The following is a 19,344-nucleotide window of genomic DNA, read 5'->3' on the forward strand; positions in this document are numbered from 1 at the left end:
AGTTCTAAATAGCCCGATTGCATATTCAACACCTAACAGTCCTTAATTACCAACATTATCATCATCTACTGGACAGAGACAAACAACAACAGGAAACAGATCTAATGATCAAAAGATTTTTAAATGAGTATTTATACAGCTAATTTAGAGCTAAGATCAGTAGCTCCTACCTCAAACTCAGCAATTCTGCATTCCTTCTGCAATTGTACTCCACAACAGGGTCAAGTTCAACACCCTGATTTGAGTTCTCAAAATTTAACAGTCACTTACAGTATAGTAATAGATAAAATGAAACTTAATATATTTGTTTAATATTTCTTCATACAAACTTAGAAAACAAACTTAGTTGAAAAAGTCACAAGTCTGTGCTAAAGTAAAAGCTAATATCAAGAATCACTGTTTTAACAGCACCAATCTTTCACTACTTTTTGGTGACAAAACACACATAATCAAAATATTTATGTGTGTAGCTTTAAACTTGCAGTGAATAGCCTGAAGTGAGCCAGCAGTAGTATTTCCATACTTAGATTTGTGAGTATAACTATACAGGCAGCAGTCATATGATTGCTAAGAGGAAGAGGAGTCCTGCTTGTGGCTATTTACAGAATCTCTAGCAGCAGGAGCTGGTGATGTTCAAATCTACACAGTCCCTTCCCAACCCCAACTTCAATATTGGAAAGAACACCAGGAAACACTGAAGAAAAGAAAAATTGTGCTTAATTTCAGACAAGCAGAAAGACAAATGTTACAACAGCTCCTACTTGATTCTGCACCCAGCATTCTAACACTTGGGGCTCTATCATGATAATCAGTTTGCATCCAGCCTGAGATGTGCTGGCAAATGACAGAGGAGGGCTCCTTCCCCACCCATACCACACCATCCAATTACTTCTTCTCCTGCCACCCAAAACAAGACAGATCAAAGAAACTCATCACAATTACCATGTCACTGCTACAATTGAAACCTGGAGAGCATCAACTCACAATAACAAACCACAACCCAGTTTCTCCCTCCCAGTTCTCTGCTTCATCTTCCCCCTGAAATGCCTAAGCATTTGGAGTGAGAGGGGAAGAAAACAAAACAAAAAACCTTCAAAACAAACAAACTAAAACCCCCAACAACAAACAATCCAAACCGAACAACCACCACAGCTCCGTGTCAATGTCTCAGGCCATTGTGACCACTACAGACGATCTCTGTGAGGATTCAGAAAACAAGGTACTGTGTGACTTCAGATCATTACCAGCTACAGAGCTATAGTAGATACAATTATATGAATATGCAAACAGGAACGGAGGAGGACTGTGCTGAACAAACACCTGTTCGTTTAAAATGATGCAAGCTTCTTAAAGGCATCAGCTCTTGCTATTGCATTGCAATTTTTGCAAACCTTCAGAAAACAGGCTTCCAAAAGTGTTTCCTGGAGCAACTAATTCCTTCTAAATACCTAACCACAAAAGGAAGTAACAAGTGAAATATGCCTTAAGTCACTTCTGTAATTAATTTAAACAAACTGCCAGGCACTCTGTGTTCTTCTTTTGCTGGCAGCACAGAGAACAGTTTTACTAAATGGGCAACCAATTTTACTACCAGTTTTACTAATGGACAACCCCTAAGCCAAAGAACCTACTTAGTCACACACACTTCAGCAAGACAATCTCATTGTACTAGAGTCTGACTGGGGGACCTGTACAAACAGTGTAAAACTTACCACACCAAATGCAAATTAAATTTCACCTAAGTTTCTTTACCTAAAGAGTTATCAGAGGAAATACAATTTCTTAAAAGTTCTTATAATGGACAAGTCTTAAGCCAAAACCAGACACCCACAATAGATAAGAGTAGTTTGGATTTGGATAGTGAGAATGACAGGAAGGAACCATAATACTGTAAGTGGGTGATATGACTGGACTATGAAGGGTAAATCACAACCTCATAAGGGCATTTCAGACCATGCTTATGCCAAAAAAAAGCTGTTTTGTTTTCCTACTACAGTTGGGCTTGATGATCTTAAAGGTTTTTTCCAACCTACACAATTCTGACTTCAGTCCTTTAGAAAAGCGTATTTTATGAGGTTTTAGAACCACACAAGAAACCATGGAAAGGCACATATTTCTGTCTGAAGTAGCACACAATGCTTTGAACATCAGCAGCCATTCCAAGCAGGCATTCAGACTCCAATAAAAGGTCCGTTGTCTTCCCTTGTTTGCTGGTGACCTGTGTGCTCTGTCTAGCTATACTTCTACCATCATCTGACTTGACAGGGATCCACAACACTGCATTGATTATGCTTCAAGTGAACCACAAAACAATTTTCAGCCATCTAAAAAACACAAATGGCAGAGAGCTGTGCAATACCACAGGATTAAATCAAAACTGAAAAATAAAATTTAAAAAATACTGCTGTCAGAGACAGAACTCACATCATGTACTTGTGTTTTCTTGAAGTAGTTATCTGTCCATAGTCATTTTAAAGTAAGTCAACAACAGTCCTGAATTTTGCGCAAAGAAGTTTGCTGTGAGAAATTTTTGTTTTTGCTTTATTTCTATTGATCAAGCCATCACATTTTTTGTTTCAAAGCTGTTCAGAAGTTACTCTCATGATAAATATCAGGGAAACTTATGCCATACAACTTGCTATTTATGGTGGGGGAAGATTACTCAGCATTTATACCTTTGGTACCCTGATTACTCCCCACTAATTCACTATCTGAATTGGACAGATACCAAAAGATTCATTACTACAACTGCAACAAAAAAAAAGCACAAGTATAGAAAGATCAGACTGGTGATTTTAGTTGCCAACACTTCATCACAAGCTTCAGTGCTATGTTCTGTCTGGTCCAACAGCTGCCCAGGCAGGACACCTGAACTGCACAGTTACTCCCACAGTTATTCAGCAGAGTTATCCACAGCATGTGCTGACTCTTGCAGGGCATTACTTGCAGGACATGGAAGCAGGGAGGAACTGCAAAAAGGCTTTAAAGGAAATGTAAACCTGCACAAACCCAAGCCTTAAGCAACCAGTTGCTCTACGAAACACAGTTTTCTTCTTATTTAATACAAATTCACTATCTGAAAAAAAAAATTCGAAGGAAGTAATTGTTCTCAATTTTTGATTATATTGAAAACATATGTTTTGAGAAATTTGAATTTGATATCCCAAGAAGCATGTATTTCAAACCACCCCTCTAACAGCTCCATATATAAATTACACTTGCAGAGCTCATTCAGAAAATGCTACTGCTCAAGTTGTATGACACATCTTCAGCCCCATTTTAACAGAATTACTCATTCCTTTGCTTTTACATATAACATATGAAACATCATCCCAACTTACCACACAATTACACAACACCACCATTAAGGTATTGGGCCTAAAAATTCTATGGCTTTCTGAAATCCTTCTACATTGCACCATCTCCTTGGGAATACTCTGGTTCAGCCATTTAATACTAATATTGTTCTTTCTGCAACAGCAGCACCAATAAGCCTGTGCCTGAAAGCTCTGTTTATTTGCTGAAAGCTTTGCTATACTCCTCCTTTTGACAACCACAGCTCTATCAAACAAAATGCTCTTCTTAGAGAAGAGCCTGACAAGCTGGAGCCAAGAGTAAACATTCAAGTTATGTGGAAGCCCCTAGAAACAGTGGAACATATCCAACAATCCATAATCATTGTCCACTGTCCCTGAAAGTATAATTAGTCCATGTCCCACTGGCTCACCAATGGAGCAGAGAAAAAAAAAGAGAGCATTGAAGTCAGAATGACTAAGCGTATGCAGCATTTGAAAGTCTACTTTTGTTGAAGGCTTGACAGAAGCAATGCTTTGAAATTTTGCCCCTACTACACTCTGGGGGCTGCAAAAATCTAGACAAAGCAAAGTTTTACCTGGTCAGATAACAGTAAGTAGATTACAAGACTCAGCAGTTGTCTTCATGGAATTTAGAAGTTCATGAGAATCCCTTTGCAACCGCTTTGGGAAAGATATTACCTGTCCTCTGCCAACAAGCTCCAGTCCTGCAAGGGATGTCATTGGACACTTGGCAACCAGATACTGGGACGTTCAGAATTAGATCAGCAAGTACAGCATGAAGTAAAGAGGGAAAGAATCACAACCAGCATCAACCTACTCACCCTGACCTAGATAAAAACCCAGGAGGTAGCAAGGCAGAAACTGTGAGTTGCCATAACTTAAATATATCATTGAAAGGAGAAATTGGGCCAAGTGCATATTGTATGTTATAATAAAGCCCTTACCTATATTTCTCTTCATACCATTGGTTTCCCTGAATCTGCACTCGACAGCTATTCCATCTGAGGGAGAACTGTTTTTCCCAGAGTAATTATATTTACCATACATTAGCTTTTCCAGGCATTATTTACATTTGTAGTCCTACTTTGAGAAATTACCTTTGTTTTCAGCTTTGACAGAAAGGAACAAAGAACACATCCCAATTGATGCACATCTGGCACACCACAAAACAAAGTTAATCAGAAAGTTTTCTGGTTTAAAACCCAGTCTCCAGTAACATTTCATGCTTTCAGGAGTTCCAAGTAGGGCTCAAAGACTAAAAGAAAAATACATGTGCCTGTTTTCCACAAAAGTGTAGCTTTTGTTTTGCTTTATATTTGTTCACATGTTTGGGGTTTTTTTTCCCATGTGTTTTTTGAGTTTGGCAAGTGGGAAAGAACAGGCCTACTAAAAAACTGCTAATTAAGAAAAGAATTCGCATTATCCATTAAATTTTGCAGAAACACTGAGAATCTGAGACTTCAGTTATTTCTATTCCAGTGCTATGTATTTCAACTACCAAATAAAGCTTTGCTATGCCATAACTATTTCACTGATAGAGATCTCCACTGTGTGGGGGAAGGCGGATATAGGAGAGACAAAGGCCTTCTGCTTACACAACACACTGAGCCACCACACTTCAGAAACTCCTGTTAGCATAGTTGTGCTGGTTAGGAAGAATAAAAATTCAGCCAGGCCCGCAAAGTTAAGTTCTTGCTCATTAAGCCTCCTGCTCTTGTATACGGTGAAGGCAGCAAGGCAAGGAAAAGCTCTCACAGGACACATCCTTGTGTTGATAGAAGCTGCATTTCAACCTAGGAAAAAGCACACTACTTGACCTACAACGCTTCTGGAGACCCAGACATACCACTGCATAGGAAGATTACACATGTCAGTCTACTTTAAAAAGCTCTAACAAGATAATACCTTTCAGAAGGCTGGTAAATACCAAATTAGATTTCTTCTTCTCCCCCTCCCTGCCAATAAAATATCCTCAATTATGCACCAAATATAATGCTGGCAGCGCAAAGAACTGCACATTACCACACAACAAAACTATGTTCCAAAACATAACACCCTACAGAAAGAAAGATTTGGAAACAGTTTCTTTATGTGAGCAAGTTATAGCTTTCTTTAGTAATCCTGCACTTCTGATGTCAATACTATTCATTAATCTCTGTAGGTTAAAAGATTTTTATACTGCCAGAGTACTGATTTCAAAGGCAGTTTGGGTCCAGAAGTTACAGTGGTTTTATAAGCAGAGTGAAGCCAGTAAATCCAGCTAACAAAGACATTGTTCTACACACAATCAGCTCATGTATCTCTGTATCGTATTAGCAGAACCAGCAATGTGCTCCAAGGACACCTGACTGCACAGCTCGTGCTGTCAGCACTCATCAGCTCCAGCTTAGGACTGCTCCTTCCACTCCAGGGTTTCCCGGCCACACAGGGAGATTCTAGGGAAGCATTCTGCTCTGGCCTAACACCAGCTCTGAACCAGACTCAGACTGCTGCCAGTTCTGCAGGTAACAGGGTGCGCAGGTGCTATTGAGAGTCAGGAAAATTGGCACCAAACCAAAATTCAGCACTATTAATATAACTCCAAGCAGCTGAGCGTAACTTCATGTATTCTACTCATTAGCTCAGGTAAACAAGGTCCTTGACCCAGAGTAACAGAGATTTTCTAAATACAAGACCATCAAGATCTTTTGCTTCAACAACATGCATATTAGAATGGGTTATCTGGAAAGATTATAAAATGCCATTTTTCAAAAGGGTAGGAGAAAAATTAACTCTGTAACTGTTGCCTCCTAATACTATTCTTCATCTTAGGGGAAAGTTTCTGAATAAATTTTCACAGCTATAATGCCAACAGGAGATTAGCACCACCTCCACTTTCTTCAAACGGGGAGTTCACTTCCTACTACCACTGTACAACTGAATCAGAGGCCAAATCAGCACTAGCATCATTTGAGGATGAGTATTCAAACAGACACATCTCCATACCACTCTCTCCTCGTTATTCCTAACAAGAAAATGTGAAAATACCTCACACTGCTCTTCATGAAGACAGCAAGGAGACAAAAAGCCCTACCCAGTGAGTCAGAACTGCCTTCATCCTTTAGAAGGACTTCAGAAGGCACTTGAGGAATGTCAGCTGGAAGATGCCTCCATTCCCACTGCAGTGACCTAATCCCAACATTAGCAAAACTGGAGACTGGTCAGCTGTTTATACCTCCAGATGAGTAAGCAACACCAAAATACAGGTGTCTTCTAATACAGTATAAGGATTTAAAACTCTGTTTGAAGCAGTAAAAACTCATTTAAAATACTGCTGAAGCTACATGTGTCAGAAAGACATTTCTTAGAATGTGTATAATTGAGGAAGAAGATGGTGTCTCACCTAAGGAAGAGCTGCTCTGAATAAGCTCTCCCTGAAGCAGTTGCTTTGCAGAAGCCTTTCAGTAACTGAATGTTTTACCCATGTGTGCCACAAAGAGGGTCTTTTACAACAACTGGGGAAAAGTTGGTATTTTAAATATTATGAAGTGTTTTGGGTTTTTTTCTTTGTTTGGTTTGAGTGGTTGCGTTTTTTAGAGGACTTCAAACTCATACAATACACTGACCTTATAAATACCCTTTGAATGAGAGTGGAAAACTACTTCCTCTAACAACAACACAGCACCTTAACTACTTTATCTCATGGAAGTTTTCTTGCTATTTTACTTTGTATTCAGAACAAGATCCCTATTGTACAACCACGACCTACTCATCTGGAAGCAAGAAAGGTTATCACAGAGGCCATGGCCATGTTGGAGAAAGACTAGAACAAGAAAGTTGGAATGAAAGTATTTTAGAAGTTACAGAAAAATGGAAGTTAAACATGATAGATTGCCAAAAAAGTTGTGTTTCTTTTTATATGTATCGCTGTACGATTGTTTTAATTGTTGATATTACAACATTGGACAATTCCATGTTTGAAAAACCTTATTTTAGGCAATTTCCTTTCTTCCTATACACACAAGAGCCTCCTATGCTGAAGAGTAAGCTAAGCAAAAAAATGTTTTTTGTGAGGTCACATGAATTTCCTCTGTCCAATACATTATCTTATCTGCAGATAAGTATTCCAAAGTCCAATACCAGCAAGAGAAAACAAAATGCTTATTTAACTACTGCAACAAAATACAATGAGATGTTTAACTAGGTTTTAAACTTCTAAGTGTGTTTAAAACAATAATCATTTCTGTTCAATATTTGAGCACTCCTTAAATGCACCATCAGCACTTACAAGTGTCTATTCAGTTCTACTTAAGAATTAAAGCAATAATCAACAACCTAAAACTAAACTCAGAAGGACATCTTTATTTATGAGGCAGCTCATTTAAATCATTGCAATTCCCTAATTAGAGTACTGCAAGTACAAAGACCTCTGCTTTTGAAACAGAATATCACTGCAGAGGTCTGTGAATTTTTGTAATGTCAATAATAAATTATGTATCAACTAAATCATTATGATTAGCCGACTAGTCATGGCTATAATGAGAAGGACAACCACACTAATCAGTTGAGAAGGGATCACTTAAGGTTCCAGATCAGTGAAAACAAACACATAGCATTCTCTAGACATAGCAAGTTTAGTAAAAAATGAAATTAAAACAAATACAGGGAGGGAGCTACAAACACATGTTTTCCTTTACACTTTGTGAAGCTTAAAGCAAATTTGGAGTTTACAATCTAATCTTATGGAAAGAGCCTCCAACACACTATGTGAATCCACAGAAGATTCTTTATTAAATTTCCCTATGCTAAACATCAGTAATAACTGACTAACATGCACTTCATACATATGCACACACATATGCAATGCTCTACAGTTTTAGAAAACCCAACCAACCTAAGCCATCAAGAGTATTTTATAAAGTCTGGGAGAGTTCAGGCCTAGTTCTAGCTCTGTCTAAAGGAATCAGCCACTAACAGTCATTTCAACAAATAACACATGTTTACCAGGGCAGAAAAAGAAATTACTACTTCTGTTTTCATTCTTCAACCTGACAGTTATGAATGGACCAACTTTAAGAAAGTTAAGTATCAGCATTCTACTGAATGATGGGATTTATCCCCACAAAGCTTCACAAAAGCACACTAATAAAACACACTCTAGCCTACAATCAATAGTTCTACTAAACAGGGTACAGATGCAATCAATGTGAAGCAGAACCTTATCTAGTTTGAACAGAGGCAAAATCTGCCTCTAAAATCCTTAAGGCTTGTTATTAAACAGCATGTTATTAAAACACAAACTTCACCCTCAAATTGAAGTCAGCAATAGTCACATCCAGGGCTTAAGAGCTCCATGTATTCCCACAGAGCCAATCCAACATTTACCTCAGATTTTTTTCTTCTATTAAAAGGAACAAAAAGGCAGTATGCTAGAACTTGTCCTCTTCAAAGCTGACACCAACTACTCACTAGATAACAATTTCTCCCTTTCCTTCCTCTGTCCAAGAACATTCAACATGGATATACTTTAACACACATATGCAAGTATATGGATATACTTTTATTAAGTATTTAAATTATTATTAATTATAAATTGATTATTATTTTTAGTATTATTTTATTATTTATTAAAACTACTAGAAGACTGACACCAAGTGTGAAGAAATACAGCTACAAGCTGTACTTCTGTATTTATTTTTGCCAATGTACACTCTTTCAGGAAATACTGCTGCGGTCAGTTTCAAGTTCTGAGCTTATGGGAAAAAATTATGGCTGCATATTGCCTTATGCAAAATCAAAAGAAAACCCAATTCAGAAATATTGATCATGTGAATCTGGATTGTCTGGGTTGGGCAATAACATTATGATGATCAGCTACCCAATGAGACAAGTTCTTCAGAAGTCTCATTTCAAACAATGTTGGCTTCAAAAGACTTCTGTCTAGCTTTTGCGAAAAAAAAAAAACACCAAACAAAAAACCCAAAGTTTTCTTTACGTAGTGTTTTCAACTTTAATACTGATGTGCCAAACTCACTTTATTCTCCAAGTAACACTTACTTCATTTCCATGTTTCTGCAGAAATTCTATTTCCTGTTGTGTGAACGTAGTCATTGAAATCGACTTCACTCTGTGGGGTGGATTCAAGCCCCGCCTGAAAGAAGCAAGAGGTATTCAGCATTTGGGAAATTTGTCATCATACAATCACGTTTAACACTACAGCTAGAAGTCAGTCAGTTTTAAAATCAGGAGCAATCTCTCTCTAAAGCACACTCATTCTTCGTACTGCTATATAACTTAAGGCTGTGTAAGCTCTTCTCAAAGTAACACTCAATATACAAAGCTGAATAATAGAACTTCAGGGAAGACCAATATTCACAAGTGCTCATGCAAAGTCACTCAGGCACTTTCTATGCAAATTTAAGAAAAGAAAATCAGGCTTTTTTAAGTCCTAATCTGCTTCACTCTTGCCTCTACCTTTTGTCTCTCATTCTTGGGTTTCTTGGTTGTAGTTTCCTTTCCCGCCAACTCCTTCCTCACTTTTATCTCTTATTACAACTTCTACACAGTAACTAGATTTCTTCAAGCTAAACTGCCCAGCTCAGTATTTCTGTCTTGCTTTAACCTACATTTCCTGTTTCCTCACAGCATCTTTTTATAGTTTACTTTTTGCCCCTGCACAGGGGCTTACTCCTCTTCCTGAACACTACAGAAGTAACCAGAACAAAAGCAAAAGACACAGGTTTTAGTGTGCTCTCAAATGAGAGATACCATTGCTAATGCCACAGCTCCAAAGGTGAGCAGCTCTGCCTTAAGCCCAGATTGGCACCACTCTCACACCCATGCCAGGCTGCTGCAGCAGGGCCAGCAGAACACCAGGCATCTGTGCCGCCGCAGCCTGACATTGTCAAACCCAGTTCAGTCACAGCCTGCAAGCACAGAGAGAAAATGTGCTGAGCAAGAGCACCAGGGTAAGAAAAAGCTTGCTTTCTTTTCCAACTCCTTCTTTAAATACATGCTAACTACTGCTTTTGCCCAGAACTGCTTCCAGTCAAACCCAATCTGTGCTTTGCCCAATGGATTCAAGAATGTCCTGTCCCACATGTGCCAAGCAGTGGAGACACTCACCCAGAAATACCAGGGGCCAGTTTAACACTCAGGTTCATCAGGCCTGGATTTCTGAAATACCATCTTCAAAAGCAGCTAATATACATTAACCATGAGATATCAAAGCACAAAGAAGCTTTCCAGGGATGTAATATATGCCTAACAAATTGCTAAGAAAATCAACTGATAGCTGTATTGCCTGTATTTGTCCCTACACTTTTAATTCTAAATTTGGTTCAGACTGCTTTTAAGAATAAAAATAAAACTAACAACACTGACATCTAATTTAGGACAGCCAGTGGTTTTCTTTAAACTCCATGATTATCCCAAGAATATTAACTATAAATTAAATTGTTATCCATCAGAACAGCCTATGACAAAAATCAGATATTCCAAATACTAACACTATATTCAACTTTGGCAGAAAAATTTTAACACTTCAAGTTTTCCAAGTAAGTCTTGTGGGAAAAAAACTGTTGTGCATTTAGCTTGGAAATTCACCTTCACATCTAAATTCAAGCGTACCCATAAGACATTTCTGATCCTGTGTTAAAGAATTCCACATTTTTAATAAGAAGTTGAATATGGGTTAGAACACGAAGCAGTAACATTTTAATAAAAATTACCAATTTAACATCTTTCATCTACCTGTATCATCAAGATCACAAATAAATTACATTTATTAAAATACTATAGTATTATCTAAGATTTTTTTAAAGTAAGTACTTATTTTAAGATGATGTAATTTAAAAGAAACCTGTAGGAGTTCTATGCAGTTAAAATTCATTGTTTCAGAGCTGGTGCTAGGATTAGGTTTTGCTTATTTTTGGCTTTTAAAAGAAACACCTTCTCAGTCTGCACATGCAAGTAATTACATTTCACTAAATGGCATTTGTAGCATCACATATTGAGTGACAGCATAGAAACAAAATTGGCATCCACCTGGCACTTCACATAGATCTGCTCCATCAAATGTTATATGACAATTACTGTCCCTTGCTTTTACAGTAAGTATAAAAGCAGTTCTGTCTGCCTTAGTCTGTTCAATTTACTCTCCTCCTAGTAATTACAATAGCAGCACAATTAGGTAGTTGTAAACTATTTAATGACTATTTAAAAGCCAGAGCTATTCACTAACACATACACATGTTTCTCAGCACAGGTAGTACATCTCAACTTTCCCACTAGCTCCTGCTGGAAATTCCTTTTTGCAGTAAGTACAGTTTAAGTGCTCTGTTGTACCTGTGTTTGCCATTTCAAGGCACTGACAAGTTCTTTAAGACGTACCTACTCCACACTGATTTACCAGGGCTCTTCAGAGCATTTACAGCAACAAACATTGCTATCTTCAGTATCTTCAGCTCTATTAAATAGCAATATTAAACGTGGTTGAGGCCTAGATAAGATTTTGTTAAATCTCACCAGAGACTTCCTTCATGCCTCTCTCTCCAGTGAAGAGTTCAGACATATAAGGTTTCCTGATATACACACTATATCCACATGGGATAAGAGGAATTCACATTTCTCTTACACCATCCTGCTAAAAGAAGGAAGACATCCCCCCTAAAGATCAGATCACCACACAGAGGTGTCCGATGTCTGGCAGGATGAAAGAGAGCACAGCACCACGTCAGTGGTCCAGGAGTACTGGAAATTCTGAACAAAACTTTAACAGCCATAATCTAAAGTAAACTATAAAGCTGCAATACTGTACATTCAAGTATTTATGTCCATTGAATATGGCAAACGATGCAGGGAACCTATGTAAAGCTTCCTCTTATGCTAACGCAGCCTAAGAAGTCAGCCCGGAACAAGGAATTCAAAACAAGAAGCTGAGCACAAACACAGCCCAAGCATTATCTTCCTTAGATAAATTACTTTGGTTCTACCATTAGAACAGCAAACTCTATTTTTTTATGATTTCTTACTAACATCCATGAATTGCCTGGAATTTCCTTAGAGCAATTGTGCAATTTTTGAAACAGGATTCAAGAACCAAGCCTTCTTTACCTACAGAGACTATTTAATGACCGAAATGATTCACAAACACCTCATCCACATATGCGGGAAGCATATTGGTAGACAGCCAAATACAATTATCCCTTATGAGGAATTAACAAATCTCCTTTTTCATAAGAAAAAATGTTTCTTTCCAGTATTTGACAAGTGTTTCACGCAGTTCTAATGCTTTACAGTACTCCCTGTTTAACAGGGGACAGAATGGATTACAGTCCCTTAGTGCAAATTATCCATGCCTAAATTTAAATTGACCCTGAAGAAGTATTTGCAACCTGCCCCTGTGCAGCAGTACTAGTTCCTCCCTTCCTAGAACAGAGCTCCTGAGGAAGGCAGCAATCAAACGCTACCTCAGCACTTAAACCAGACTGCAGCTCTCTCCTCCCAAGAGGCCCTGGGGAAGGATGACAGAGTAAGACAATTCTGCCATCTGCACTTATCCAGCACACCAGAGCTAGAACATCCCACACAGAGATCCCACTCATCACTGCCAACTTCTTCACGCTCAGCGACGATTATTTCTGTGGAAGAGCACTGTGACCAGAGATTCCAGCCCAGAGAGTCTCCTCCACTGACCCTCACTGAGTCACAGCTTAGTATAGGGGCAGCTTCAGAGAACATGAGACCGCTGTTCTCCAGAGGGCATTGTTAAACTGGTGCTCTCACAAACAAAGGAAGCTTTAAGGCCACTGACACAGGATTCTGCAGTCTGGCAGTTGAAACATTAAACATTCAAAACACAGTCAACAAGCAGTGGATATTTGTTTCTAACATAATTTAGCAGCAAATTATAGTTGAACTTGTGATTGTTGGCAGAGCAGCTGACTGCAAGGGCTAGGGCTGGGAGGGGAGCAAAATGTGAAGAGTGAGCCCTGGCAGAACAGAGGGAGCCTTTCCTGGGAGGAATGGTGGGCAGACTGCTGCTCAACACTGCTAATATCCTCTGGATGAGATTTTAACACCATCTCAAACCTAAGCCAGCAAAATCTGATCCCCTAAAACGCAGGAAGTTAATGAGGCAAGTCAAATACCAAGCCATCATAGAGCACCCCACACACTCAAGATGTCCAGAAAACAAGCACCAGAAAACCCAGTGTCACAGCATTCATTATTATTTCTGTGCTACTGTAATTAGCAAAAAGGAATATAAGCAGCACTGGCCATTCCTGATACTTGTAGACCTCCCTGGAGACCCTCCGCCATCTCACAGGCTCATTTATTTTTAATAGCAGACAACTCATACACACATTTTGAAGCAGAGTTAAGGTTAATTTAGGTTTTTTCTAAAAAAATAACCATTCTTTCTGAACTGCATAGTGTTCACTGTGGTATAGACACATTTCCTTTGCTCTCCTGCCTTGCAACTGAAAACAAGAAATACAGTAACACATAAAATACCCTTAAAAAAAAAAAATATATATATATACATATGGACCCAGAACACATGGAGTCATTTTCCAAACATGCTCCAAAGGAAAAAAAGGACTGAAAAGTCATGCTAACTCAACCACCTTCACTCTAGCACTGTTTATTTAGACTATTTTAATTTCTGCTAAACTTCTTCTAGGGAAAGCACAAGAACTTATCACCAGTGCACAGACATGCTATAGTTTGTTACTGTTTGTTGATGGCAGACTATTTGTCTGCCATCAAATACTTCTATCTGGCTGATAGAGAAGTCCCCTAGCCATGAAAATTTTAAATTTAAAATTTCAACTAGGAGCATTATGAGCAGCCAGAAGAAGGCAAACAATTGTAAAAAATTAGCAAAAAAGGGCTTTAGCATTTCTCAAAGTACCTATTATGTTCTAAACATTCCTTGTTGCTGAACAAGAGACTTTCTAAGTAAGTTGGGCAGGAGTTAAGAGGGCAGTAAGAGAAAGGATAGGAGTACCTTAATTACCATATCAGCAGATACAAAAAAGAGTCAAGATTAAATAAAAAAAAATATATAATATAAAACGTGTGCAAGCAGACTGTTAAACAGGGACATTTTCCGTTGGTGAACTGAAAAACATGTTCTTTTATCAAAGTTGGGAGTGGTCTGACTGCAAGTGCTACAGAAGTACTTGAAAGCAGAGATGTACAGACAGCTGAGATACGAGGCAGAGAAGCATTTGATAAGACAAAGGGAAGGATGTCACTGTCAGCAGGCCACATGGGAGCATCCAGGAAAACAATAGTCATAGCTACCAACATAATCCTTTGAATCAAAGGACTTCTGTCAAACCAAAATAATCTCCCTGCCAACATTTCCCAAGATGCAGTAATAGAAAGAAATCTTCCCGTGGTGTATGACTGTAATCTTGACCTGAGCACACTGCTCCTCCAGAGCATCTCCTCCCACTCTCAGGGCAGAAATTGCGTATAATTCCAGATATCCTATATTCTTGTACAACACCAAAAAGTTGAATTACCTCGTGTGATGCTAGCACACTTTTTTTTGCCCACGTGAAGAATTTAAACAAAGGGGACAAGTGGAACTATTTTAAGAGGAAGCAAATTCATACCACTGTGCATGAACTTTCTCCTACATGCACCATTTTGCACAGCAAAACTTCTGCTCTGGTAAGCCTGGTCACTTAAACCCCAGATACTATAGAAAAAAACCTCCTGTCATCCACACCTCTGACTTGACAAGACTCACCTTCAACATTAAGTCAGAAACAGATCTTTTTAGCAAAGCCACTAGTTCTGTCACTGTTTTTAGCAGCATATGAAAAAGCTAGACATACTATTTTGGGAAACAGTAGAGGGAATAGTAGGTTTTTAAAGCTAAATCTAGTAATACATAGCATCACTCTTTTGATACATGTGAAATACTTAAAGGAAATTCAGGATGGATCCAGAATAAGATTTTGGATGTGACTAGACAGTCCTTGCCAGGACAATGAATAAACGCATCAGAAAACTAGTAAAAAAAGTTATACTTCAGTTTTAAAGAGTTTAGAGTTAACTGTATCTAGAATAACATGCTTATTTAAGATGATACTGATGTTAGCAATCACTTTTAATTAATTGAGAAACCTTTCTGAAGGAGACTTTTTAATCTACTAGTATTTTAATCTTGCACTGGGCACTTCATACTTGAAAAAACTAGCATACTTGACTCCAAGAATACTTCCTGTACCAGATTAGAAAAAAATAATTAAAACAAGAAGCAATGCAAGTCATTCAAGCACATAAACAAGATAAAGTACTAAGATTATTAAAACCTTACAGTAAAGCAAGTACCATGAGCCAGAACGCAAACAGCCATTAAGAACTATAGAAGCAGCAGTACTTTTATATTTGCCATTACGTTGCTTGTTCCAAAGTCATTTCCCTACACTCTGAAATTCTACAGTGAATAGCATTTGGAAATAAACAAGTTATTTGAAGAACTGCTCTGACAGAAGTGTTAAAAATAAATTTCTAGTTATGAAACAGACAGGACCTATACCAAGTCTCATCACTAACAAATAAACATGCCACTGGATAGGTCATAAGGTGATAACCAATGCAAATGATCCTGCACACACAATCAGTTTGGAAGTTCTTCCAAACTGACATGAAAGAATGAGTCCAAACTTATTTTAGAGGGAAACTTTAAGTCCTCTTAATAGTCATTTACTCCAGCTGTAAGTGTAGGTGTTACTAACTGTAAGAACCAAACACGTTGTTTGTGGTTGCTTTTTTGCAGCAAGACAAAAACACTGCATATTTAGAATTAAAAAAACACTTGCATTTTATTGGAATACCAATACATTAACCATGTTTTTGCAGACAGTCTTCCTCCTTTAAGCAACATTTGGTAACATCCAAATGATGGCCAACACCAAGTGGCAGCTGTCCCCTGTTTATGAGCTGTTTCACTGCCTGAAGGTCCTTTTGGTTGCTGAAAATTGGACTATGTTAGTAGTCCATCCCTCCCAGCCAACAGATAAAAGGATCAGACTCTTCTGAACCCACACTAGGCATCTCAGCAGCATTCACAATATACTGATCTATTAAGGTTAAGAAGCCTGAAAAATAAAAGACAAACACTCTTATGGTGCGCACACACACACTTTACCACACACTCAGTTTAACCCAGTAAAAACATGTGCAACCATTAAATAAGCTCAGTGCAGTAGCTTAAAATAGTTTCACATACCAGCACAAATAACAGTTTGCTAAGAGAGCAAACAATAGCCAGAGCTAGCTGATTGAGTGGCATGTTTGTGTGAAAAACTAGAGTCTCTTTTCAATTTCACAACCTAAATGTATTTTCTGTATTTGCATGAAGTCTGTTCAGAAGCCTACATGAAGTAGAAGAACTCCAAGTCTAATTAGCTGTCTATTAGTATAAAAGGCAATTTGTTCCATGTAAATTCAGCAAAGAACTAATACATTTGCTTTGCATTTCAACATAATTACCAACTTTGCTCTAAAACACAAGACCTTACTTGGAAGGGCTGTTTGGGGTATTAAGGGGACAGAAGTTAGTTCAGGGTCTCAAATGCCTTTGATAAACACGAATCTGTATCCTCTAACATACTATTTATTACTTCTTTGGTTACTACGATTCTGCTCCATTCCATTAGCACAATGCTACAGAATCATATAGAAGCAAACACATATAGCTAAAGAGACAGCAGCACTGAAGACAGCAGAGTCTTTCCCCCAAATTATGGATATCTGACTGAAATTCACAACTGACTGACCTCAACTCTTAAGTTGCATACACACTATCTCTGGGAAGGATGGGTGGAAAAGGGAGGAGTAGTGGGAAGGCCCATACAGGAATGAGGAACAGGAAAAATGCAATCACTTTATCAGAGCCAATCCCTTTCCAAGGTTTATATATATAGTTTGTAGGAAATAGTCGATGTAAAAAGTCAAAAAACCCCAACCAGCTTCTACTTTTCTGATCAAGTCTCTTAAACCATTGGGGCTGGAGTTCATAGACTGAGACAGAGGTTAAAGGGTTGTCTTACAAACTACCAGCACGCAGAACTCGATGCACATAAAGCTATGCTGGTGGTTTAACTTAACGTTTAAGTAATATCTGTAAACGCATTCACGACAGGGTTAGTATCTCCGCATCTTCAAGGCTGTCACTGTCATGAACTGTTAATCCACGTGCCCCTTCCCTTTCCACAAGTATTGTCGCACACTTGCTTAATTGACCACCCCTCCGACACGTCTGTGGGGTGGTGGTGCTCCGGCTGCCCGTGCGGGCTCCCCCTACGTGCCGGAGAAGCCTCCCCAGGATCATCTCCGGGCCGCGGGGCTGCCGTGCGCCCCAGCGCCGCACACCCTGCCAGCGGCGGCCACCTCCGCACCGGGGGCTCCGACGGGGATTTCCAGCGAACGCGCCCGGGAAAGCCTCCCGCCGGCCTCCCTCCCTTCCCCGGGAGAGCCCCCTGGCCCCTGCCCTCCGACGTGGCCAAGCCGGCAACAGGAAGGGCGAGCGCAGGGGAAGCGGCGGCGCTGCGAGACCCGCGGCGGGGCTGCACCGCCCGGCCGCCGCCGCCCTGCGGACGCGTGCCCCGGCGGCCGGGGGCGGAGGTCACCGCTGCCGGGGGGATGGAGCCGGCGGTCCTCTCCCGCACTCACTCACAGGATGCCGGAGCAGGAGGTGCACACGAAGCTGCCCACGGTCATGTCGGTGTAGGTGGGGCCCCGCTGGTCGCAGTCGAAGCACTTGCGGTTGGGCGGGAGGCTGCTCATCTCCCGCAGCAGCTTCAGGTGCTTTTCCTCCTGCTTCCGCTTGGCGCTCGCGGCCATGGCCCCGCCGGCGAGGGACGGCCCGGCACGGCGCCGGGCCCCGCTCACACCCCGGCGGCGGCGGCGCTCCGGGGCTCGGCCGGCGGGAGAGGGGCCGGGCGGGCGGGGGGGTGAGGGGAAGACAGGGGAGGAAGGGGCGGGGAGGGCACAACCGGCGCCTGGCGGCGGGCCGGTGCGGGAGCGCGGTGGCCGCTGACGCGGACCGGCGGCTCCGCGAGGGAGGGAGCCGGCGGGGGCCGCGGCTCGGGGGAGGCAGCGGCGGCGGCAGCGGCACCGGGCCCGGGGCGGCGGAATGACGAGCCCGGGCGGAACCTGCGCGACACCTTTATGAGCTCAGCGAGGAGATGGCGGCGGCGGCGGAGCCCTGCGCGCCCGCCGGCTGCAGCGCCCCCTGTCGCGTGGGAGGACGCACTACAAGCTCTCGGTCCCCTCGCGCCGCGACCCCGGCCCGGGGCGGCGCCTCCGGCGGGGCCGAGTCACCCCGCGTGACCCGGCGGGGCGGGGGGTCAGTCCTGTGGAGAATCCCGATGGAAAAATAACAATAAAAAGTGAGTGCAGTTAGACTTTCCTCGGGAAGGAGGGAATCGCCTCCCCGCTCAGCGGAGTCCTCGGGGCGGGCTGTTCCCCTCACACCGCGGGGTGAGCGCCAGGCCGTCCCCGCCGCCCCTCAGCCCCTCGGGGGCAGCGGGCTCAGGCCGGCTGGGGAGCGCGGGAGCTGCTCCGTGAAAGAATGACCACGTGCCTCGTCCCCACCGCAGCGCTGCCGGTGTCCCTCTGTGTACCAAAAATCTGGAAATTCAGTCACGGAGCGTGGCGAGAGCGGAGGCGCTCCCGGTCCCGGCGGCTTTGCTCCCGCTCCCAGCTTGGGTGCCCGGGGGTCCTGGCGGCGGGGATGACCCGGGGGACGGGCTGCTGGCCCAGGGTCCGTGAGGAGCGTGAGGGCGGATTGCAGCAGGCTTCGGATTTGTGGGGAGAACACCCCCACGGGGTCTGGCTTTCTTGGGACGAAGGTGAGAAATGCACAGTTTTCCTTTGGGAATTTCGTTCCCGGCTGGCCGTTCCCCCATCAGGAGAGAGAGCGGAGCCAGCAGTCACGTACTTCTGATACCCGAGAGGAAACCCTATTCAGCCCCTGATCCACAAAATACGAGTTTGTTCCACACAAAGCTGCCTAACA

The 19,344-nt window shown here is 41.4% G+C and overlaps 1 protein-coding gene across 8 annotated transcripts in view; it reads right to left on the minus strand.

Annotated features, from left to right (window-relative positions):
• The window catches only part of AGFG1 (ArfGAP with FG repeats 1), a 35,957-nt gene extending 17,538 nt beyond the window's left edge, over positions 1 to 18,419 (minus strand). For 2 of the 8 annotated variants that reach the window (XM_053951665.1, XM_053951663.1), the window contains exons 1-2: positions 18,001 to 18,417; positions 9,354 to 9,447 (exon numbers count right to left, since the gene is read on the minus strand). In XM_053951665.1, the coding sequence (XP_053807640.1) occupies positions 9,354 to 9,447; positions 18,001 to 18,167 (261 nt within the window). In that variant the 5' untranslated portion in view covers positions 18,168 to 18,417. Of the gene's footprint in view, positions 1 to 942; positions 1,026 to 9,353; positions 9,448 to 17,996 lie in introns of those variants that run through there. The other 6 variants (XM_053951667.1, XM_053951664.1, XM_053951660.1 and 3 more) reach the window with 5 other exon arrangements.
• Between the last annotated feature and the right edge of the window lie 925 nt (positions 18,420 to 19,344).

Source organism: Vidua chalybeata, chromosome 10, assembly GCF_026979565.1.
Source record: "Vidua chalybeata isolate OUT-0048 chromosome 10, bVidCha1 merged haplotype, whole genome shotgun sequence".
In the NCBI taxonomy this organism is placed as follows: Eukaryota; Metazoa; Chordata; class Aves; order Passeriformes; family Viduidae; genus Vidua; species Vidua chalybeata.